The 24755-nt window shown below is 45.4% G+C and overlaps 1 protein-coding gene across 1 annotated transcript in view; it reads right to left on the bottom strand.

Moving 5' to 3' along the window:
* LOC149340150 (cell adhesion molecule DSCAM-like) overlaps positions 1-24755 on the bottom strand; it is a 128922-nt gene that overhangs the window by 17967 nt on the left and 86200 nt on the right. Inside the window, exon 4 of the mRNA XM_089550672.1 lies at positions 16590-16796. Within this exon, the coding sequence (XP_089406798.1) occupies positions 16590-16796 (207 nt within the window). The remainder of the gene's footprint in view (positions 1-16589; positions 16797-24755) is intronic.

The raw sequence follows: 24755 nt of genomic DNA, 5'->3' as shown, positions 1-24755 counted from the left end.
CCGTATTACCGTTACCGTTACCGAAGTACTGGGAGCCCGCCTACCGCCGCTGAGCACGCGCTGATTGGTTACGATGCTGCAGACGCGAGCCCAGCTGCCGAGTGCCTGGCGCCATCCGGTGCCGTCAAGGCGATTTGCGCATGCGCATTAGCTGCGCGCGGCTCCCTGTACTCTGGTACCGGTAACTGTAATACGGTACATGGTATGCAGTGCTGCCAACCCTAGGGATTTTTCCCCAGATCTAGGGAATTTGGACGCTGTTTAGAGGAAAAGGGATATTTTTTGTATAATCTAGGGAAATTTCATTTGCTCGGAGAGTTCTTTTTTTTCTCTCTCAAATTGGGAAGACAGTAAAAGTTTTTCGTTGTTTTTCTCTACCATTGACGGAGGCCCGCACAACACCGCCGCGCACTCGAGTAAAGCCTGTTTCACATGAAAGTGACAACGCTTTGTTGCTGCGGCGCTAAGGCTGTTTAGAGCCATCGCGGCGGATCCAGCAGTCAGAGCGGCGATGTTCCAAACAAATTTGTCGCCGCGCTGCGCTGCTCAATTTTCAGTCGCGTGCATGCATGTGAACCAGCCTTTACACGCACGTAGTCGTAGTGTATGGTCCCTGACGTGGCCAGTAGCACCCGCTGCTGTGATCTGGCGCGCCACCGCCTACCCTCCACGCGCGCCCCTTCCTCGCGCTGTATTTGGAGTTCGCTGCATGACGTGAAATTTCTGTATAGTAAGCATATCTGCTTGTTTATTTTAATAATTAGAACAGAACAAGGGCGCAATTTCTTTTTATAAAGGAGCGCCGTGCTGAAAATCTTAGCTAGTCTAACTAGGGGAACAATTCCCAGTTCACCCGTTGCGGTGGCTGAGTGGCTATGGCACTTGGCTGCTGACCCGAAAGACGAGGCTTCGATCCCGGCCTCGGCCGTCGAATTTCGATGGAGGCGAAATTCTAGAGGCCCGTGTACTGTGCGATGTGAGTAGATGTGAAAGAACTCAGGTGGTTGAAATTTTCGGAGCCCTTCACTATTTCATTCCTCATAGCCTGGGTCGCTTTGGGACGTTAGACACTCCAAAATCATAAACCATAATTCCCAGTTCCACCACGGCGAACAAAGTGATTTGAAATCACATGAGGCATACAATAGCTGTAACAATCCCTGCTTCATTGTTTTAATTGACTCAAACTGTTACGTCAGCCACCCTCTAGAGCAATCGCAGCAAATGAACAAGCAGCTTTCATATCGCAGTTTCCGTACACTCCTCAAGCGACCTTCAGACATTTTGTACGTGGTATCCTTCGGCTGAAGTCTAAACCGACACAACATGAGGGAAAAAAAGTCAGTTAATTCCACATGCCGATGCATGTTTACTATTATCTTGCGAACAGTGAAGAAAAAAAAACGCAGCCATGATATAGAGCCTTTGATTTGTAATTTCCAAAGAGCGCTACGGTTTATCTTGTAGCTTCATTTAGAAGTTCTTCATATTACATCCTTCATTTCAAATTTATAGCTAATTTGCAAACCAAAGTTCGGTAATAGGGTAGCTGTATGATAAAACTTGCTACTGAACTACGCATAAGTATAGATATTTTCACAATTTAAAAATATTTTTCGTATCTAGGGAAATCTAGGGAATTTTCGTTGCAAATTAGAGGAGAAGCGGCTCTGGAGGTTGGCAGCAGTGATGGTATGCTAAAGGTGGCTATTATGGTTGTAGAGCACATGGGCGTTTGTTAATGATAAGCCCTTCCAATGAGGGAGCAGCCTCGCGAATATCGCATTGACACCAGCAGCGGCTTTAAGCTATGTGCTCTGTTTTACCAATACAGCAAACTGCAAGATGAGCAGGATGAGAACTGACATGTGCGGACTGCATCATTGTGATGCCAGCGGCTTCGCGATTTTTTTCCTTGCCACTTAAAAGACCGACCACTCGTCAGCCCGAAAAAGTGCGAAAACAGGGGAACGCTGAGATTAGTGCCGAGAAAGTTGGCATCCTTTTAGTGAAATAGGAGCTGCTTGCATATCTGCCATCCGCAATTTAATAATTATCCTTGAAAGGTGCAATACGAGCAGCATAGCCTGCTTTAGTCTGCACGCAGCACAAATTAGAAGTAAGGTGCTGTTTTAGGAAGCCACATTTCCCGCGGTCCTTGCGAGATCGGCGGCGTCCGCGACTGCTGTGCGAAAATTCGTATGAGGTGGCATTAACAAAAAAAAGTCGATGCTTTACTACAATCAAGTTATATTAGCAATATTTTCAGGCATTTTGGTTACGATTTCAAGCACTTTTATTAAGAATTGCAGCTGAATAAATTATTGTATTTTGAAAGTATTATTATTGTGCTTCTATTTTAATTCCTTACTTTTTTAGTTTTAAATGTTTTGTCCTAACATTAAAATTCCGTTGTCTACTTTTATGGCTTCCTACTGATATATTTCACCTGTGTGATTTTTCTGTTCTTTTCCTTTATATCATAATTTTTGACGATATCAAAAACTACGTAAACACAGCTACAGTTACGTTTACCTGAGGACCCGATACAGCCTGGGGACTAATGGACCTTTTTCTGTGCAAGCTTTGAGATATCTATATGCGTTGCGTCAATAAACTGATTCTGGTTCTGATACGAGCTCTGCTCAAACCGAACGCAGGTATGGCTTCGACCCCTGCTTCTGCGTCTTTTTTTGTTTAAACAAACGCTATAGGTAAGGTTTCGAGCTGTATTGAACGGGTTCAACCGTAGATGCTTCTCCCGAACACTAATAAGCCTATTGACATTTTCTCTTGTTAAGGACTCGAGCGGTGGTGGGGCCCGCGCTTTCTTATGGCCTGCGCACTGGCGGCTGAAGCAATGGCGACTTTTCTAAACAGTAGGGGCGTGACACCCCCAGCCCTTCCCTTATAAAAATGGTCTATAGAAAGTCTATAGATTTCTTATTGACTGTATTGACTTCCTATAGATATTGCTTTTTGTCTATTCAGAGTCTATAGACTGTGTATAGAAAAAGTCCATTAAAAGTGTATGGCCATAAATCTACAGATTGTCTATAGACTGTCTATGGCATTTGTATTGCCTATAGACTGTTCTCTAGGATTAGTCTATAGACAGTTTATAGACTTTATAGACAGAAGTCTATAGGTACTCTATAGAGTGTCTAAAACTTTTTTTGTGAGGGTCCCGCTCGTTTGCTTTCTAAGAGACCCCGATCGAGCTTCAAAGACTAGGGCACTTCCCCTTGAGTTATCATTGAATGATTCCTTCCTAATCTGCCTTTTCGTGTTTCAATATAGTTCTACACTCTGTTTCTTTTCCATCGAGCTAATCCAGTTTTTACATTAAGCGTTTTTAACCTGCCGTTTAACGCTCTTTATTTCTCCGTCTTAGTGTCCTGCAGACTTACTGGTTAGTTTCCTAGTCCTCTTCTGCCATTCTGAGTCAATGCTCTTGCTGTGTAAGTATTTATTTAAATGCATTAGCTGCCCACCTGGTATTGTATAAATTCTTCAGGCGGTTATCACATAATATTTTACTCTGAGCATCCAGTGCTTCAAGCGATGCCCGGTCCATATCCCCCTGTATTACATATCCCCCTGTGGTTTGCCGTGGGCACCCAGTGCTAATCTTTCAATAGCTCTCTGATTTATTTCTAATCTCGACTTCTGCCCTTAGGCACAAAAGGGCACTCCCGAAAGTAAGCCCTGGCGCCATAATTTTTTACAAATACCTCTCAGCACTTCATATTTGTTTTGCTCCCACAATGCCCAAGGCTTCATTATTGCGGCATCACTTCGCCTTTTCGCCCTTATAGTCTGGTCGTGCCTTTCCACGTATATCTGTCCTTCGTTTACCCACACCCGGAGATGTTTGTATTCTGCCGCTCTGGGTATTTCAGGGCCTTTTATTGTAAGCGCCTGATCAGTTTAACCGTTGAAAATCATCAATCCTGACTTAATTACGCTAAAAGAAGCCTAGACCTTCACCTTTGTTTGCAGTTCTTCCTGGATATCCGCTAGCAGTACAATATCGTCAGCATGCATTAAACCAGGGAGCCGCGTCTGTACGACCCTTGCGCCTAATCTATATTACATATTAACTAGATACTTCCTGGTAGCCTTCTTTCTATATTTATCATATAAAGCGTGAACACCAGCGGTGATACAGTACAACCTTGCTTGCCTTAATTCTTTGTGCATCTCGACAGTTGTATTTCTTATCCCTTCACATGTAATATCTGTAAGTATGCGCACTATCATGTTAACAAATGCCCTTAGGTACCAAGTGCGCATGCTCGTGTTTGTACCAGTCCTCATACAAGCAGCCCCTCGTCTGGTAATAAACACACTTTGTTCCCTGCCTCCCGACCGTTCACAATTTCAACTTTATTATCTCGGTATATTTTCTGTAGGAAATCAATTATAACATGACCGATAGTTTCATTTCTCAGTGTATTCCACAGGAGTTCCTCATTCACGTTGTCGAATGCGCCGCTTATGTTAAGGGAGTCCAAGTACATAAGGCTCTTTTCCAGCCCAGCTATTTCTATGCGAGGGGTAAGCACGACAAGGCTATCATTTAAATCCGTTCGGGAGTTCTCCCAGTGTCTTATTGATTCTACTCATGACTGCATTTTTAATTTGACGTCCTGCACTGCCAGCCTGTATGCAACAAATGTTATCGTAATCGGCGTGAAAGTTTTTTGTGTATCCTATCTACTTTCTCTTTAGAAATCAAATTGATTTCACTATGTCGCCAGCTGTTGGAAATTTGCTTATTTGTTATGACTGTTACCGGTGCTTTCAACGTGTCCTTGCTTCTTGAACTAAGTTCATTAATCAGGTTCGTTGGAATTGCTTTTATCCCTGCGGATGTGCTTTTAGTAATATTTGTTTCCGCCTTTGTCCAGTTAAGATTGGTCAGCTCTAAGCTGATTTCTACTTTGCTGTCCTGTGTTGCTTCCTTATCTGGGGAGATTATCCTCGCTCCTAAATCGCTCATCTATAACTGATGTAATGTAGTTCGCAGCATCCTTTCTCTCTAAACGTTTTCCCTCGACATCTTGAATGCCTCCCTGGTTTCCTTGATTCTTTCTTTTTCTAGCCATCTTATATGGTTCCAGACTTTTCTTGTCCAAACTTTAGTTGTATTGCGAACATCAACCATGGACAGGGACCCGTACTTCCATTTTTTTTTTTGGTCGATAAGTTTCCCAATTTTCGTCTAGCCACTCTTGAGAAAACTGCGTCTTCTTTGCCTCTCTGTGTTCCGTTGAAGCCACCAGTCGTTATTCGATGGCCTCCGTAATTTCCTTATTCCGCCAGTTTCCTGGCTTCCTATTTCGTTTCCAGCGATTTTCCTCTTTTACTTGTACTGTTTTCGTACTGATGGGTAGTTCTAACTGATTATAATTCACCTCTTCCGTGGGGCGTTTCGCTATTGCTTCCTCGATACCTAGGCTCAGGTTTCTGCTTTCTGTTATCTCTGATGCGCTTTTGTTCTGTCCCCCTGTTGGCTCTGACTGTGACCTCGTTTCTGAAATTTACCTTGTTCCCTTCCTTAACATCGCCTCCAGACTTCCTAGCTGCCACCTGTTAATAGCTGTCTCTGTTCGAACCTGCTTCACCTACTTTATGATCGCTGCCCACGCCGGTGCAGGCCCCACCCACGTGGCACTGGGATGTCCACCATTGCGGTTTCCAATAGCGGTGTCGGCCATTTATTTCTTCTACTTTAGCAGGCTATTCCTGAAGTTTTTGATTTTCCGCCTTTTCTACCCCCAGCTCTCTTTCTAGGCAATCCACACGTGACCCTAGTCTGGCGTCTTGTGGGTAAACCCTCTTCAGGCGTGCACTTAATAGGCAACATTTTCACACAAAATCCGCGCCTTCTGCCTCCTTTACCAATTCTAACCGCGTTTACTTCAAGTTCGCTAACTCCTCACACTGCCTGCATCTAACCTTCGTTTGCTTGGCCATTTAGAGCTACTCAATTATTGCAACCACAAGAGAGAGAGAGAGAGAGAGAAAAGGACGGAAAGGCAGGGAGGTTAACCAGGCGATGCCCAGTTGGCTACCCTACACTGGGGGAGGGGAACAAAGGGGAAAAAAGGAAAAAGAGCGGCAAAGAAGTGAGTCTGTCAAGTGTCCATCGACCACTATGTCACAGGGACAGAGGGCGCGCACAGAAAACTTAGATTATAGGCGGGAATGCAACCCCGAGTCCCTTAGGAAATTCAGGAGCGCTTTCACCGCTTTCCGTTGTCTGAAAGGTTGCGTCCAAGGCCCCAGAACGTTAGACTCTGTTAAAGGACGCGAGTCCAAGCGGAGCAGAGAAGCAACTAGGCAACCGCGCTCTCGCTCAAAACGAGGGCAGTCACAGAGGAGGTGGCTGATCGTCTCGTCACAACCACACTGGCCACACGCAGGAGAGTCAGCCATTGAGATGAGATGGGAATAGGCGTTTGTGAACGCCACTCCCAGCCACAGGCGGCACAACAGCGTAGTATCACTGCGGGGGAGGCCGAATGGTATATGATGTTGGAGCAAGAGGTTGAAGTGATGCGAGCGGGGTGCCCAACCTCCAGGGGCAGACCACGACGTTACAGTCAGGTTTCGGGCGAGCAGTTGAAGGTGCCTTGCTGCGTCAGCTCTTGTCAGGGGTATGCGGACAGTGTTGGTTGTCTCGTGAGCCGATCGAGCCGCATCGTCAGCTAAGGCGTTACCAACAATGCCGCTATGGCCTGGTACCCACTGGAAGATGATTTCATGGTCTTGTTCGATTGCCTGGTGATGCAGAGATCGTATCTCCGCTATAAGTTGCTCATGGTCGCTATGTCTCAAGGCAGATCGAAGACATTGTAGGGCAGCTTTTGAATCACAGAAAACAGCCCATTTTTGAGGTGATTGTTGTGAGATATACTGTACCGCCGCAAGAAGTGCGGCCAACTCTGCTCCAGTAGAGGTAGTCCGATGCGAAATTTGTTGGTGAATTTGAGTCTGTCGCGCAGGAACGACCACAGCGCAAGCAGAACTAGTAGAGGTTACTGATCCATCCGTATAGACGTGAGTACGGTCCCAGTATTCGAAGTGGAGCATGGACAGTGTCAGTTGCTTAATGGCTGGCGTCGATAAATTTGACTTCTTCGCTATCCCCGGAATAGCAAGGCGCACACATGGGAGCCGCGTACACCACAGAGGAGAGGGAGGTAGTGCTGCCGGGGTGAACTGTTGTGGGATCGACGACTGTTGCGCCGTTATCACCTTCGCAAATGCAGAATGTGGTCTCTGCAGTGTCAAGGGCGCAAGGTGATGCTGTGGAATCCTTGAGATATGACGTATGTGCATTCGCAAGCAGTCTATGACAATCAGAGTGGGCTCGGCAGCAGCACATCGAGCACAATGCTCATAACCGAGCTAACCGACGTTTGCTTCGAGACTCCAGCACGTGCCACCCTTTGCTTGATTAACCACCCCAGCGTGCCTATCACCACCGTTTCTGCGACTGCGCCATCACTGGGAACGTCACATCACGAGGGTATCGACGCCTATATAAGAAGCTCCTCATCGCCGCCGGCATCCAGTGGGCTCGGCAGCAGCACGTCGAGCACAATGCTCAGGAACCCATTTTGCTTCATTGCGCAGGTTTTGGCCGTCTTGCTGCCCGTACAACCATTATGCCTCGGTTATGATTTCTTCGAAGTGCCTTCATATCAAGCAAGTGACGTTTGCTTCGAGACTCCAGCACGTGCCACCCTTTGCTTGATTAACCACCCCAGCGTGCCTATCACCACCGTTTCTGCGACTGCGCCATCACTGGGAACGTCACATCACGAGGGTATCGACGCCTATATAAGAAGCTCCTCATCGCCGCCGGCATCCAGTGGGCTCGGCAGCAGCACATCGAGCACAATGCTCAGGAACCCATTTTGCTTCATTGCGCAGGTTGGTAACTATTTATCTGCCAGTTGCTATCGTAGCGATAACCGCTTTCTGTTGCTGCTGCCCTGCCCACTGTGTATAAAAAATGCTTTGTCGTACGTTTATTCTTTCCAAGACGATCTGTTAAAATGTGGTGACATAGAATCAAATCCAGGCCCAGATATGACAGAAAAGGAAATGCTGCAGCAGCTACTCTTGGGCCAAAGCACCCTGGCGTCGTCTGTGAACGACATTCTGGCAAAACAGGGTTCTTTTGAAGAAAAGATAGATGGCTTGACAGATAGGATTAAAAATCTTGAAAATGAGGTAGCAACGATCAATACTTTAAAAACGGAATTGCAGGACCTGAAGTCGACTGTAACTAAAATGGAAGGCACCATTACATACCTGTTAAATAAAACAGACGACCTGGAAAACAGGAGCCGTAGGAACAACCTACTTATTTTCGGAATAAAAGAAGAGAATGAAGAATCAGAAGCAGAGCTTAGGGAGAAAATAACAAGGGAAATTTTTGACGAGAAGTTAGGAGTGGCAATAAACAGTATAGAAAGGTGCCACAGAATAGGTATGAAATCAACAAAGAATCGCCCTGTCATCATAAAATTGAGTGACTACCGAGAAAAGGCTTCAATAATGAATGCATGCCTGAAGTTGAAAGGCACAGATTTTTCGGTTAGTGAAGACTTCTCAAAAAGAATTCGTGACGTCAGAAAAAAGTTATGGGAAAGCGCATCTCGGGAAAAGAGCAATGGTGCCAAGGTTAAGCTGGTGTTTGACAAGCTTAACATCGACGGTAACATGTTCGGATGGGATAATGCAAGAAACACTCGGTATAAAATCCCGAGGAACCAAAAGTGACACCAACAAGGGAACAGTCTGGTTTTCAAAATTCTTAACATAAACTGTCGCAGCGTCGTAAACAAAGCTGCAGAACTCGAAGGCATGCTGTTCTCACATGACGCGGACGTTGCCATGCTTACCGAGACCTGGCTAAGCAATGAAATATTTGACAGTGAATTTGTACCTAAAGATTATAAGGTTTTTCGTAGTGACCGTGACAGAAGAGGTGGAGGAGTGGCAATTTTAATGAAATCATCATTGCAACTTTTCAGGATGCCTGATGCTCAAGGCATTGAAGCCATATTTTGCAAAACATAAATCAACAGGGTTCGCTTTGTTCTTGGTGTTTTTTACAGGCCTCCCAACTCTTCTGTTGCGGTCTTGGAAAACTTAAGAGCATATTTACAATGCCATGTAAAAAGAGACGATAGAGTAATACTGGCTGGTGATTTCAACTTGCCTAATATTGACTGGCACACCTTTTCATCATTCTCTGCCCATAATGCTGATACTGTAATGCTCGACATTGTGTTCACATTTGACCTGCTGCAAGTAGTAAATAATTTTACGAGAATGCAAGGAGCCGCGGGATCAATTCTAGATCTATTTTTTGTCAGTGGTGCCATCCGCAATTTGGTAGCCTGTGAAGTCACAAACGGAATATCCGATCACAAAGCTGAGCTGCTGAGCTTGTCAAATGTGTACCCAGATCGTCAAACTAGCGTGCAATTTTTTCCCAATTTTTCGCGTGCGGAAGACGAATCTATTCTGGACATGCTTGATTCATGTTATGAGAATTTTAGGAATAGCACTGATAGTGTGAATGACCTATGGCTTACTTTTAAAATGATCGTCTCCCATTGTATTGCCCGTTTCGTTCCCAAAATTGCAAAAAAGTCTGTGTACCGCAATCCTTGGATTTCTCGGGAGACGTTACGCTTGCAGCGAAGGCTTAAAAGGTTAAAAAAGAAATCAAGCAGGAATTCATCATTAAAACCAATTGTGGAAGCAATTTCAGAGGAACTTAAGCAGAAAATAATTTGCGACAAAGAAAAGTATTACGGAACGCTCCTGCCCTCGTTCATTAAAACGTCTCCCGAGAGATTCTGGCGCCAAATCACGCCCAAATCTTCTTCCACGAACGAATTCATAGTAGACGGCAAATGTGTGCGTGATGAGGCTGTTGTTTGTTCTGCGTTCAACAAATTTTTTCGGTCAGTATTCACAGAGGATAATGGATGCCTGCCCAACTTTTCTGCAGCACTCCCTGCCATATCTGATGTTGTAATTTCAAAGACTGGTGTTTGTAACTTGCTTTTGAACCTTGATGTCAAAAAATCAGCAGGTCCCGATAACATACCAAACACTTTTTTGAAGTGCTATGCGGAGTGGTGCGCAAAGTACTTGACAGTAATATTCAACAGATCTTTACATGACGGATCTTTACCGGATGACTGGAGGACAGCCGCGATTAAACCTCTGCACAAAACCGGAAAAAAAGCACACATCGAGAATTACCGACCCATATCTCTAACTTCCACATCATGTAAAATTTTAGAACATATAATTCATAAACATATATTAGGTTTCTTGGAACAGCACAAAGTACTTACCGATTTTCAGCATGGTTTCAGGCGTGGGTTTTCCACAAGTACACAGTTAGTTGAAACTGTGCATGACTTGGCTCAGTCGATTAACCAGGGAAAACAAACAGACGCAATATTCATGGATTTTCGTAAAGCATTCGATAAGGTGTCACATAACAAACTAATTCATAAATTAAGTTATTACATTAAAAATGACAGGATACTTGCATGGATTAAAGCTTATCTCTCGAACAGATGTCAGTTCGTCACTCTGAACAATATTTCTTCTAGCAGTGTCCGGGTTATGTCTGGCGTCCCCCAGGGATCTGTTTTGGGACCACTCTTATTTCTTTTGTTTATTAATGACATTGTGGCAGATCTTTCAGTTCGCGTGAGGCTGTACGCGGATGACTGTATCCTGTATCAAGTGGTGTCTTCAGTTGACGACCAGGTGCGTCTAAATAATGACCTAGCGAAAGTGGTTGCGTGGTGCAACAAATGGCAGATGTGCATTAATTTTGAAAAAACCGTGTTCATGAAAATTACAAACAAGAAAATGCCTCTTCATTATGTGTACGGTACTAACAGCATATCATTATTAGAAGTGACAGAGTATAAATATTTGGGCCTATGGATTACTAACAACCTTTCGTGGTCAAAACACATAGACGCTGTAGTAGCAAACTCAATGCGGAAGCTATTTTTCTTGAGGCGCTCCCTAAAGTCATCCCCATCTAGTGTTCGTCTATTGGCCTACAATTCTCTCATCCGTCCATTACTAGAATATGCCGTAATCATTTGGGACCCTTTCACGTTAACAAACATTCAGAAATTAGAGCGAATACAGCATAAAGTGGCTAGATTTGTTTTTAACTCATATGGCCGTGCATCTATAAGTGAGCTCGTGAGGCGAAGTGGGTTACCCCCCCCCGTCACTGAGCGCAATCGTGTTTGTCGATTAAAGTTTTTTTTCCAGCTTATAAAAGGACATTATAAAGTTGATACCTCTAATTATTTTTCTTACTCCTCAGGTTATAACACGAGACAAAGGCATGCACTAACAATCACCCCTTTGAACGCGCGAAATAACTGCTTTAAATATTCTTTTTTTCCGAGGACAATTACTGATTGGAATAAACTTAATAGCGAGACTGTTAATCAAAATTCTTTACTTCTGTTTGAAAAGTGCCTGTAAATGTTGTGAATTTGTGTGTGTTTATATGCTTGTATTTTGTTTTGTCCCACCCTGCTATGATCTGTACAAGATCGCAGTATCTATAAATAAAATAAAATAAAAATAAATAAAAATGTAAGTAGAGATCGGGTGGTCTTTGGCGAGAGCAATGCTACCCAGTGTTGATGCGCTCCGAGGGAGACCTAGGCATGTGCGAAGGGCCTGACCCTGCACTGACTGGAAGGCACGCATGTTAGTTTTGCACGTGTTTGAGAGTACAGGTGTACTGTACCGCAAGCATCCCACAAATAGAGCTCTGTACAACTCCAGCATTGACTGGACCGACGAGTCCCATAATTTTCCTCCCAGAAATCGAAGTAAATGAGCGATAGATGTTAGCTTTTTTTTCAGTAGAGTGCAATGCGGGCTCCATGATAAATTGCGGTCGATCAGGATCCCTAGGAAACGATGAGATTTGCTGTAAGAAATGACTTGACCGTCGATGCGTACCGGATATGGAGTCATACATTTACGTGTAAATGCCACTAGCGCGCACTTTTCCGGTGAAACGCTGAGACCTTTCTTCTGGAGATAGGAAGAAGTGATTGATGCTGCCCGCTGAAGTCTTGCCCGCACCTGGGGACGCGTCACAGAGGAGGCCCAAATGCAGATATCATCGGCGTACATACACACCTGGACGGTGTTGGGGAGGTTCTCAGGGAGGGCGATGAGAGTCAGATTAAACAATGTAGGGCTAAGGACACCGCCCTGGGGCACGCCACGGTAGGTGTAATGCAAACACGTGTTCAGATGAAATTCTGCCTATTGCAAATGCCAATCACCTAGAAAAGGAATAACTGCCTTTCCAAAATAACTAACTCAGCGAATGAGGCTGAAAATCCTAGCTGCTGGTAAGAAAAACCTCGCTGCTGGAGCTTAATTCTGCTCTCTAGCCTGTACCTAACCCAACAAGTTTAAATCTAAATACACCTAGCTGTCAAAGTATTAAAGGAAAGAACTCATCTACTTGGTGCTGTCACGCCGCTCTCACAGTCTTAAGTTCGTCTGGTCCGAAACATGCATCCGCACCACAACGCAGGGCTGCCAAGCTGTCAAGACTGTGGACAAGCTTGTGACAGCGGCACGATCATGCAGTGGCGGCAGACAGGAAACACCCCCAGTGCGCGGGCCGAATGAAACGCGCGCCGCCCCCTCATCAATACGGCTGTGGTTTAACATGGGAGAATATCAAGGGAACATTTCTGCATTTCATGTTTCTGCACCTTTAGTTGGGCCATTGGTTAGCTAGTCAAGGGGTGTCAGTGCGCGCATGTGTTTTTCTTTCCTCAGTCGTCCATGTTCTTTGCGCTACATTGCCTCTTCCTAATCAACCAACCAGCCACAGCTGCCACTCTTCATCAATTCGCCTAGAGAACACCTTAAGGTAACTACGAATCTACTGGGCTTTCGTTTCATCAGCTACATGCTACATGAAACCCATGAGAATTCATGAATTTTCTGTTTTTACGTATTGATCGAAGCAAAATTCGTCGTAATCATGAAAAAGTTTCGCTGCTATTTTTTGTGTAATTTCATCTGCAACTGAGTTCTTAGTGTGCATTTAAGTGGGCTAATGCAGTGTTGTAATATTGCTATGAGATTTTCCTCTCTAAGACAGAGCCCCTTGTGCGCTAAAGTAGGCGTTACATTTTGCTCCGGTGCTTACATTTCCCTGCACGATGCATGATCAAAGCACCACCGCATAGCGTGTGGTATGAAAATCGGGCGTGAGGCTCCACTGAGCATATAATAATTAACGACGAAATAGATATGGCACTTGAATATGAAAGCTAGCTCGAGAATTTTTGTTGGGTTCGAGTATGAGAATCATTTATTTCATTTTTTTTCTGCACATTACTTTGAAAATGATGACTTTTCATGTTCATTAAAAACATGAGCACGTGGACTGATACAGCCCAGTTCTGAAGTATATTTTCGCACCATATTATTAATTCAATTATCTATTCTCTTATATTGCATACTGCAGTTTTTTGCGATGTGGTCGCATAACTATAGTGTCGCAGAAGACAAAAGAGCCAGTGCAAAAACCAATCGCGATAACAGCCTGTGTATTATCTGAATATTCTGAAATTTGCGGAATTCAATTTAAGCTTGAGCGACACGTTTCAAAACAGGATAGCATATTAAAAGTGGCAAGTAAATATGCTTTTCTCGTAGTAGGCGGGTTGTTACATTGAGGGAACATTCGCTACAAACAGAGAAACATATAACTTAGAGAAAGCTACTTGGCGAGTCAGCAACCACGTGCCTGAGCTTGCGCATTCTATTTTCCGCTGATCTTCGGGCGCTGCCGGAATCGTGGATGCGTTTTCTAAAGAGGGAAAAATTTCTCCCGAGAGCGCAGAAGAGCGCTTGTCACTACTCAGGTGGAGCGGGAAGCTCGTCATCGCAGGAGTCGCTAGAATATTTTCCAATTACACCAGTCGTCACATGTCCGCAAAAGGTAAAACCACGTCGACAGCGCAGAGGCCTTCGAACGCAGTGTCCTGCCCTGCGGGCGATTAGTGCACTCCCCATCATGCTAACCTGAAATAGTGGAGGGACGTTCAAAACCTACAGGTTGTTCCGTGCGACTAAGAGGTCAACAACTAGACAAACACTATCAGGAGAGGGCTGCTAATGCCTAATTTTCAGTATAAACACCTTGCGAAGATAACGCTTCCGAAGGAACGTTTTGAGAACTAGGCGACGAAGCAGAGAAATAAAAAAAAATCTTCGACAGAAGAGAGCGGTCAGAAACGCACTGCGCCATTAACGCAACAAACAATGTGAAACAGCAAAAAATCCCTCGCCCCACCTAGCACCCTAAAAGAAATTATGATGATCCAGGCGCATTTGTCCTAGCTCTTGTGCCGTTAATCATTTCAGCGGTTCACGTTCTCGTTGCTGCATGGCATCACTGGCAGTTTTTGGTCGTAGTTTCGTCATTTCCGATTACGTTCTGCTGCGTGAACGCTGTATTTTTCGCTTTAGCAGGCATATGCAATGCAGTGATTTCTCGCAAATCTTGCTGTACATCGATTCTTAGGCGTCACAAAACGCGTTTAGTGGTCAAAAGCAAAGCTTAAAAAAAAAATTCTTCGAAACAGGTAATGAATGCATAGAGTCATGCATGTTTTATGCCTTTTATTGTCTGTTTTTGAAAAGATTGTGCCTGCGGATAAACGTGCATAAAACAAGTACACGGTGAACCCTGAACTTGCTGGGGCCCTGCGGTGCTACTTACTGCATTAAGAAATCTGTAAAACCAGCTTTTGGGTGAGTTACTTTGAATATTGATACATAATTCTTTTTTTTTGTAGGGTAGCGTTGTTATGTCTGTGTGTGCGTTTCTTCCCTATGTGAACATTGCCATGTGTTTCAAAAGGGCAACTGCGTCAAAGATACATTCAGAATATTTGTGCTCGGATTATCTTGGCTAACCGCCTAGTGTTTCTGTAATGACGCCTCCTTCATGGGCTTGGAAATCAATCCTGGACCAGGCTATTAATTCATCTAGCTCTGTTTATCATTTGGGCAGCTCGCGAAAAGGCGTTATTGATTGAAGCCCTTGCAAATAACGAGAAACATTAGGAGTGGCGTGATTGGTCGAATCAAGAACAGGCCCGCCGCCCATCGATTCGCGCCGGCCACAGCGACAGGTGTTTGAGCTGTCATCCCAAGGCCGCCCAACACACGCACTAATTTTGCGAGGCAGAGATGCATGCACTAAGAAACCTCCGCTCGAACTACGTCGAAGGTACTAATTCATAAAACGATTTGTTTGTTTCTTTCTGGTCATAGGATCATAGCTATCGTGCTACCAAAAGATATACTTTAGATGTTATTCCGTTTGAAATCTTTTTTGCTGCTAATGGGCAAATATTGCCACACTAATGCCGATAAAACAAAAACTGTGGTCAGGTGCCCAAATATAGGGAAGGTGCAGATGGGGCAAGGGTAGGTGGAAGCTGGACATTTAAGTGCACTTCTGTAGCTTTTTTTGTTATCTCTCTCCTAATGTTGAACGAAAAATGGACAAATGAAATGTGTACTAGAAACAGTTTCAGGTGTTATCATTGGTAGAGGCCTGTCGCCATTTCGAGGTAAAGCAAGACGTCAAAAATATATAACCTTTTCATTCGTTTTCCGGCGTGCGTAAATTGATGCTGCACAAAATTCGGCTGTTTATGTTCTGCTTCTAGTATCTTGGAACTTCCCATCCTAGATTTAAAGGCAGACTGCAGAAGAAGTTGTAAAACATGGCGTCCATACTGACAGTTTTCTAATGACTGTTGCCGTTTTTCCACATGGAGAAATTACACATGTATTAGACTTTCCTATAGACAAAATCCAGTTCAATATCTTCATCGGTAAAGGATTCCACTTCCTTGTCAGTTAATGAAACGAATGATTTCAATCAACGTATTTTAGTTTGCGAAGAGTTTGGCTTGTAATGAGAATATAAAGTACCTTGAATCTAAAGAATCATAAGCTGCGTTCATTATTTAAACCTTAAATTCATCGAATTCTAAAACCGCTTGAGTTGCCCTTTAAGCAGCCCCCTGAAAGCCTCATTCTGCAGTAAATCTATCCATATTTATTAATACTGTAACGGGAAATGTATGTACAAGAGAGGAATGGATATATGTACAGAGGCAGAAAGCCAAAGAGCCAAGCTGGAAGGGGCAAGCGGAGCCGGACACGAAGTACACGAAGTCTGGACTTCGTGGTTCTTGTTGTCTACGCAGGAGCACTGTATGCCACGCCAATGACCGTTACAATGCTCTGAGCTACCAAAGTACAAAATTCACCCTTGTGGTTAATACAGCTGTACTGAGGCCAAGTCGGCATCGCGTTTTTTTGTGACATTGTCTTTCCTGCAGCCTCTGGTATGATCAGCCGCACAAACCGCTCTAAAGAAATCAGCTGTAATGAACCCTGGAGCGCTGCATCACTCCGTCTGGAAGTAAGTGGGTACTCACAGTGAAGCAGCACGTGAACAGACAGTGACTTGCTAAAGAGCCCGTCCAAGATGGAGGCCGTGCAGGTGGCGTTCAGGCCCCAGTGGTGTCGGCGCAGCGGTTCAATCCGCAAAAAGGTCCTGTGTACGTCGTCCTCCTCTACAACGCTGCTCACGTTCGCAGCAGCGCCCAAATTGTTCTGCCAGGTGGTGAGGAACCGGGGCTTTCCTGCAAGGCGAGACACGAAGCAAACCCTTGAGCCTCGTGCACCGCGAGCACCAGCATTTTCCTGGTCTGCACAAGTAAGTATGAGGTCCATGTGCCTTTTGCCCTCCATATCTCATCTGTTGCCTATGTCTGCGACGGATGGGATGCACAGAAGCAACAACTCTGCAAATAAGCAAACATTCCACGCGTCGCAGCCGGGTATCTCGCTTTTCAGAACTTGCACCGTCCTATTCCGGAGGCTAGGATCAGTGCTTGGTCGGAGAGTTGCTCCGATACTTCGTATTGGCGGTAAGATAAGAAACAGACCCCTTGAGTCGAATGCAGGATAATTTTTCTTTCTCAATTGCGTTACAACGAAGAAGTCAATTTTGCATGCGATAACCTTCAAAGTGTGACACAAAGAACGGCTTCCACGTAAGAAGCAATTTTCGGATGTTATAAGCTAAATTTGGGCAAGCGAAGTTAAGATTACTGGAATATTTTCTCACGTGTATCATATAGTATTTGTAGCCTGTGACGCTGTAAGAGCGCGGTAAACTTAGCTTGTTGAAATAAACAGCTCAATTGTTTTTTCCCCATGAAACTGTGTTGTTAGCGAAAACTGTTCTTTGTAGAATACTGACAAGGAGACGTAAATAAAGAACTAAGCAGTTCCTGTCACACAATCCCCACGGTGCAGAGGTTGTAAAGCAGCACGATCGTTCGTTCTTAAGCGCTCTTGAAGCCAGAAAATAAAGCTGCCTCAAGCGGACTCACCAAGCAGCTTACTTCCATTTAGTTAGGAAAGCTCTTGCTGCCGACTTTCAGGAAGTGAGTAAATAAGGTGTCTTCCGTTCCCGCCTTCAGAGGAGACAATATATAAATACAACTTCCTTCCGCACTTACTTGGACTACAGATCTATATAACGATCGATTTGGACTTAGTAATTTCTGCGCATCGCAGTTGGCGCTTGTTAGTAAAGACGACAAATGGCTTGTTTACCAACAGCGGAAATAAGAGCCTAACGGTAAGGTGGGTTGAAGAGCTTGAAGAAAACAATGTCTTTCGCAGGACTGCACTAGAGCTGCAAACACTTTGCACAGCGAGAACAATAGGCATTTAAAAGGCAGTACTGTAAAAACAGGACGAAACCTGAGTGTTCCGCGACATTCAGTAATGCAGCTGAAAACAAATATATAAGTCGGCAGGGTGCCCGTGTGCTTTTAGAGGTACCGTGAAAATCCCCTCCTGTCGTCGGGTAATAAGAAAGTGATATAGATTCAGACACGGGTAATATCGGAAGCATGTGGTAGATTTTAATTGCAACTAGGATTAGGAAAAGCATTGAATGCATGTCAGCTTGCGGGGCTGAGACATGGTTTTTGGATAAAGGCTTCGAAAACTCTTTTTGTTGTTGTGTATTACATTAATCTTTTATATTCATTGTCAAACGGACTTTTAAAGCGGTAGCTTCACTACTACAAGTCTCGAGCTGAGATCGCCGTGCTTTGCTGATGAGCTGGAAGGCTCAGCCAAGATCAATATAAGTTCGGAGGACCAGTGGATGGTCAGTGGTCAGAACAATGGTCCAGCAATTGGACAGGTTGAGGTTCAAAGTCAAGAGTCAAAGTCAAGGTTATTTCAAGATCAAGTCCCGATCTCGTCAGGGTCAACCAAAATTTGGTCACGTGATCGACTTTGAGCTCACCTAGGAGCCTAAACGCGGCGTTTACGTGATAGGGTGTGGCGTCACGCCATCTTTAACCGAGTACATGACCTAAGGAGCGCGTCTAGGGTTAAGTGGACATGCAGTGTTCACGTGCTAGGCCGTGACGTCACGGCCTCCTGAACCGAGTACATAACGGAAGTAGCACCGGCGCGCCTGGCACGAAGTGCACATGTGGTGTTTATGCACTAGCCTTGATGTCAAGGTCTGCAGCAGCGGCGCGCCTTCACACGAATTGCACACGCAGTGTTCACGGGCTTGGCCGGCACGTCACGCGTCCAGGCCAGCATAAATATCATCATCATCATCATCATTCAGCATAAATAGCAGCTGCGGAGTCGCCTTTCCCCTCACATCTTTCAACCCTCCTCTATCTGCACGTGGCAGCGGCGGTGGCTCAGCTGGAGCCAGTCGGCAAGCCCGTGCAATTTCCCTTTCATCCTTCTTTCATTCGCAACAACAACAACAGTCAGAGCTATGGAGTCGGGTGCTAAACAAGGATGCCTCCGCACTAGATAGAACCGCTCTTGGCCTCGTCTGGCGATCCGGACAGCATTGCGATTCGTCAGGAGAGTCTGCGGAAAATTCGTGAAAGGGAGAGGGCGAAGAGAGCAGCCGAGAAGACGAAGGAGCGGGAAGAACGTCGCGCCAAGCGGCTTCGTGCCGGCACTGCTAGGCGCGAATGCCACGCTGCTGAATGGGTCGGCACTATGCTGTTTGTTCACCATTTCTTTGGTATTTTCCACGTTAAGCCATCGTGAAGCTACCGCTTCTCACTCGGTTTAACCAAAGCTAAACCACCGTTAATTTTTTGGGGTATTCCGATGGCAAACTATTGCAGCGCCCGCCGACGTCGCAACGTGGGGACGTGCAGTTCGGCGCTCCTAGCTGGTGCCTTGGTGCCAGTTACGCAATTTGGTCGAAAATGAAAATAAAGTAGAGCGGCGCGTGACCGAGGCGCGACCGGGCCCGGGCAGTTCGGTTCTTGAAGCCTGCGATGTTGAACAGTTTTGGCGCTCTGCTGCAACCCCACAATAATTTCCCGACACTATCAACTATAGCAAGTATAAAGGTTCGGGCTCACTGAGCATTATGAGCAGGAGTCAAAAAAGTGAGTTTCTTACATTTGCGACAAAATGAAAGCTTTGACACGCCTGTACGCACACAAAAGTGTAGACTATTATTCTCTCATCTCGGCAGCTTCCTTGACGATTCTTGTATCCGTGACCGCAAGTGGGGTGGTTGGAAGGTCGTTGTGCTAGAAGTTTTTCGTTCTGAAAGTTCTGTTTGATACTTTTCCAATACGTAAAAAAAAAATTCATATTTTAGGCCTTTGGCCGAGGCGAAGCTGTATCAACGATAGTTGCGACGTAATCTTTCTTTCTTTCACGTGGGTGGAGAAGTTAGTGACTCCTTGAGGTGAATGGAATGAAAGGTGAAAGCCATTCTCGATTTGCTCACCTGTCAGACGTGTCTTGCTCAGCTTTGCACACGAAAACGTGTGCCGAGTTTTTTTTTTGTTTTTTTTTTCTTCAGAGCAATCAACGGTTACAGCAAAGCAAGAAGGCCCACCCTTAGGGCAATCATTTGACACTTTGAGGATGGCGCTGTCAGGAAGCTGTCAAGGTTTCCTTCACAGCCTTGACCCCAGGCACGGCAACGATGGCAGTTCAGCGTTTGCTTATTACAGTTTGTGTTTTGGTGACATTCCACGGCCTATTTCGGCGCCGTAATGAGCGATATTGGATCTGAACTGTTTTCAGGCTCTCCGACAGGCAAGGCAGTCGTAATTATGTTTGAGGCTAGCACCTTGCTTTACGAAATACCGAAGGCGTTTCTCGTTGAATCCATTCGAAACAGAATGAACTTCTCTTTTTGCACAGGCATGCGCACTAAATACCATGCCAAAAGGCACTTTATGGAATAGTAGAGATACTTACGGGCCTGTGAATTTGTCAGAAACAATTCCTTTTTTGGATCTGTCAAGATGATTCCAGGGGAAAAAAAGCCGAGTCGAAGTGAACTTTCTTGTGGCTAATGCTGCTAGCAGTTAAGCACAATATTGAACCGTGGGATATCTGAATATTTTTGACTAATAACTGCTGTCTTCCTTATCAGGTTTACAGTTGTCAAGAACGGTAAACACAAATAGGTATTCCGCATTTCAGGTTTCTTTCCCACTCTTCCCATTTTTCGTTTCGGTCATTTCCGAGATTGCCGATAACGAACGCGTGTCGTTCGTGGATATTAACCTTATGCCGCCATTGCGCCAGACACTTAACTCTAGGCAGGAATGAACGCGTTTTGAAAAACTACGCCTAGTGAGTATGTCGCTTTTATGCAGTTGGTCACATCCAGGTGGCTTGTATTTACAAGCCAAGGGTTACCGAGGATCTTTGCGCAGATTGCCCATCAGCCGCCGGGATTACTGTCAAGCTATCTCATACCGCGTCCAGTGGGGGGCCTAGGTGACGTCTGCCACCTCAAACTTTCACCCTTGCGTATCCGCTTTTTTTATGCGAAGCATACTACTTTAGCTACCACTGCAGCCCTTCACCGTGGTTATGCGCCTCCAAATCGCGTGATACATGACGTCACACCACGTGACACGATGACGTCACGACAGTAGAGAAACGGGGGCCCACCTCGCGCCGTCGCTGTGATTGTGCGCCTCCAAATCACGTGATACATGACGTCACACCACGTGACACGATGACGTCACGACAGTGGAGAAACGGGGGTCCACCTCGCGCCGTCGCTGTGGTTGTGCGCCTCCAAATCACGTGATACATGACGTCACACCACGTGACACGATGACGTCACGACAGTGGAGAAACGAGGGCCCACCTCGCGCCGTCGCTGTGGTTGTGCGCCTCCAAATCACGTGACACGATGTTGCCACACCACGTGACACGATGACGTCACGACAGTAGAGAAACGGGGGCCCACCTCGCGCCGTCGCTGTGGTTGTGCGCCTCCAAATTACGCGACACGATGATGCTTCGCATTCTCCAGGCTTAACCAAGTTAAGCCTCAGCCTTTTTTGCTCGTCTTTTATGGTTTGACGCTATTTATATGTTTGATAAGAACTTGAGATTGCGAGTTCAGCGTACCCGGATTGTTTTGACGCTAAGTCTTCAGCACAAAAGTAAAGAATGGCCTTAGAAATTTTTTTTGTTTCATCTACTGATTTGTTCCATGTCTACCTCCGTGTGGCATTAGTATCCCATTTGTTTCAAGGCGTTGAGAAAACTTGTTTTAAATCGCTGGATTCTTTTTTGACCGTACACTATCCGGCAGGGTAATAATATTCAACGCACCTTCGTAATCTAGCAATGCTTCACACTCTTGAAAACAACTTCAACACACAGAATTTCATCACAGTTTTTAAAACTGTTTGCTCAGAACTACCTATCCTATTAGCGTCTTTATCCACGCAGCAAGCCCTAAAAATTTCTGAACTCTGTTAGTGGCTAAAAAAAATTGGCTGCGGATTCACCAATGGCCATCCCGAGATGAATTTCGGAAGCAACGGCGCGGTAATCCCAGCGGCGGCGGCATCTCGGGGGGCACTTTTACTGTCTAAAGTGCGTAGAGGCGAAAGCGTTTTCCGCACCATTTTGACTGCCTCTGTGGCACTTGTGACGTCGCCACTGGATGACGTCACACATAATTAAGGACTAATTACTAAGTAATGACAAATCACTAATTAACGACTAGTTATTGATTGATGTTAAATACTAATTAACTGCAATTAATTACGCTTAAGCTCCGCCTTCAGGAGTGGAACGCGACAGCGTGTTGTAGCGCTGCCAGGGAGTACACGGAACGCCACCACTCGTTCGGCGCGATGCATTGCCCTTTGAATGCAACGCTTTTTGAGGAAAGCAAATGGTGCAGTAATTCTCTGTCATCTCAGTGGACACCGGAACCGCACCGCACAGGAAGGGAGGAAGTCGGAGTGAAAGAAGAAAGAGAAAGAGGGGATGTAATGAAGTGAATCAAAATTGTATTTGAGGAAAGGAAATTACGCAGTAACTGTCTTACACTCGCTCCTCGCGCATGCGTAGTTGGGGCTCTCCGGGGCTCCGCGAAATCGCTGGCACCTAGCGTAGTGTTGCTTCTGCAACAAAAGACGGCTGCTATCTTCAGGCTGTCGAGTGGATGCGCAATGACCTCCGCTCAAGCTGTAGCTCCAAGAAATTTGGTGAACTTTATTAATCAATCATTAGTATTAGTCACTGCGGTATCTTCTCGCCATTAAAATTTTCGAAATTTCCTTCTTGTTTCACTGCGATAACTTTTAGAACACTGCACCTTGATGCCCATGATACGATTTATGGGTAAGTAAGTGAATAAGCTTTAAAATAACCCTGAAACACTTTTAAATAAAGGTGCGGCATGAGCTGAGTTTGATATGAAATTACATTGCTCACGAATCCCCAGCAGCAAAAAAAAAATAAAGACTGAGTCTGTTTAAAAGAAATCAAAACTAAATCTTCACCCTTTTCACACCTTTGTATCTGCTCTCGTGATCCCTTGCACGCTTAAACCTTGGCGCCTCTTATCGACCGCACAGAGTGAAACTTCATCGCTGACGTAATCGCGTTCTTTGCTGGCTAATTTTTTTATTTATCTCGCATGGTAGCCAGTACCACCTCAACTTTTAAATACCAGGCACAACGCCCGATTGGCAATAGGACTGCTTGCACACGGCTGTTCGTTTACTTGTCGGGTGGGGCGGGGCTAATGAGATGCGGTAGCTTACGTCATAACACGACCTGCTGTCATTAGTGGAGAACGCTGCTGCATTCGCAACTACGGAAAAACGTTACGTGTGTGGCAAGACTAAAATACAAAGATGGCAGTCCACACCCGATCTGCAGCGACACTTTCGCTTGGTTGCCGTGCTTCGATTTCGTGGCTGCGGTTTGTGATTGCGGTACTTCGTCGAAGGTGAGCGCTTGATAGGAACTAATCACCTCATCCAAATCGGGCTGAAGAACAACATGGACCACGCCAAAGCCTTGCTGTGGGCGTAGAGAAGTCCGGACTGCTAGTGCGCCGTACGAGGTCTGTCTAAAGATAAAATGACCTTCAGAGAGCCCATCGTGGGGGCAGTCCAGTGTACATGAGCTATCGAGATTTCTGAAAGGGGCAAGCACCTGCATGCAGCATTTTTTCACTGCTACAGGCAAGGCCTTCTGCGTTTTGACCAAACTGATCCCGCATAGATAAATTTTCACTTTCGACTTTTCTCTGATGATTGAATATTGCAACGCTGCGTTTCTCTGCAGTCGGCTGCGATTGCCATGTTAGTGCAGAATAAATTGATGTCATGAGAAAAGGCGAATTGGATCCGCTTGCCGTAAAGCTGCAGCTAAGTGAGCCAATTAAGAATGCAGGTTTCGACTCCTTCTGTGGGTGTCAGTCCGCCTCGGCACTGAGTCATACTGCCTGTTTATGCTTACTGGGAAGGAAGAAGTGGTTGTGAATGAAATGCTTCGAACAAACGACCACTGTCTTGGCCACTTTTTTCCAGTTTTTGGGTTTTTGATCGATAATGCTCTTCGCGGAGCGTTGTCTAATTCCATCGCAAAAAAATAAAATAAAACGACAATGTATGGGCCTTCCAGTGATAATAAAAAAAAAGCAATGGAACTCACAAAAGCTATTTAGGTGCTTCTTATTCCGTTTTTCGCCCTTCACAAGGCGGCATCACGACGGGCCAAAAGGAGAGGTGCTCTTCTACAACGCACGAGTAACGAAAACCTGGCGCGCGCCACTTTGCCGGACCTGAATCAGCGGTCTCTCGTGTCGGCCGCTAGATTGCCAGGAATGGCCTGGAGCTGAGAGTCTGGAGTTTCTATAAAGCCCAGCCTCGCGAATGAAAGGAAACCAATTTCTGTCCTCCTATTTTCCAGGGTGTGTAGTCCTTAGGTGCTCTTTTCCTTTCATTGCGCGTGCGGAGTACGCACAAAGGCTAGCGGATGGAAAAGGGTGAAAAACAGTAGCAGGAGACGGCCTGATTTGCCGACGTTCGCTCATCCGGCTGTTATTAGAATTCAGCAGGTTTTGAGACTAGTTACAGTAAAGGCTCTCGTGATGCGCAGGGTTGTGAGCATGCTGCGCGGCTCACAACCCATTTTGTTATTCCGCTCGTTATTTTGAGATTTGTTTAGCTGTAGTTATGTTCAGACGTCGCATGAACATTGCGCAGCATATGATAAAGAGCCATTTTTAAAACTATACA

This window comes from Amblyomma mixtum, chromosome 6 (genome assembly GCF_055824585.1).
Source record: "Amblyomma mixtum isolate Tamu chromosome 6, ASM5582458v1, whole genome shotgun sequence".
Taxonomy (NCBI): Eukaryota; Metazoa; Arthropoda; class Arachnida; order Ixodida; family Ixodidae; genus Amblyomma; species Amblyomma mixtum.
Note: the sequence above shows the minus strand (reverse complement) of the source record. Positions and strands in the feature narration are given on the sequence as shown.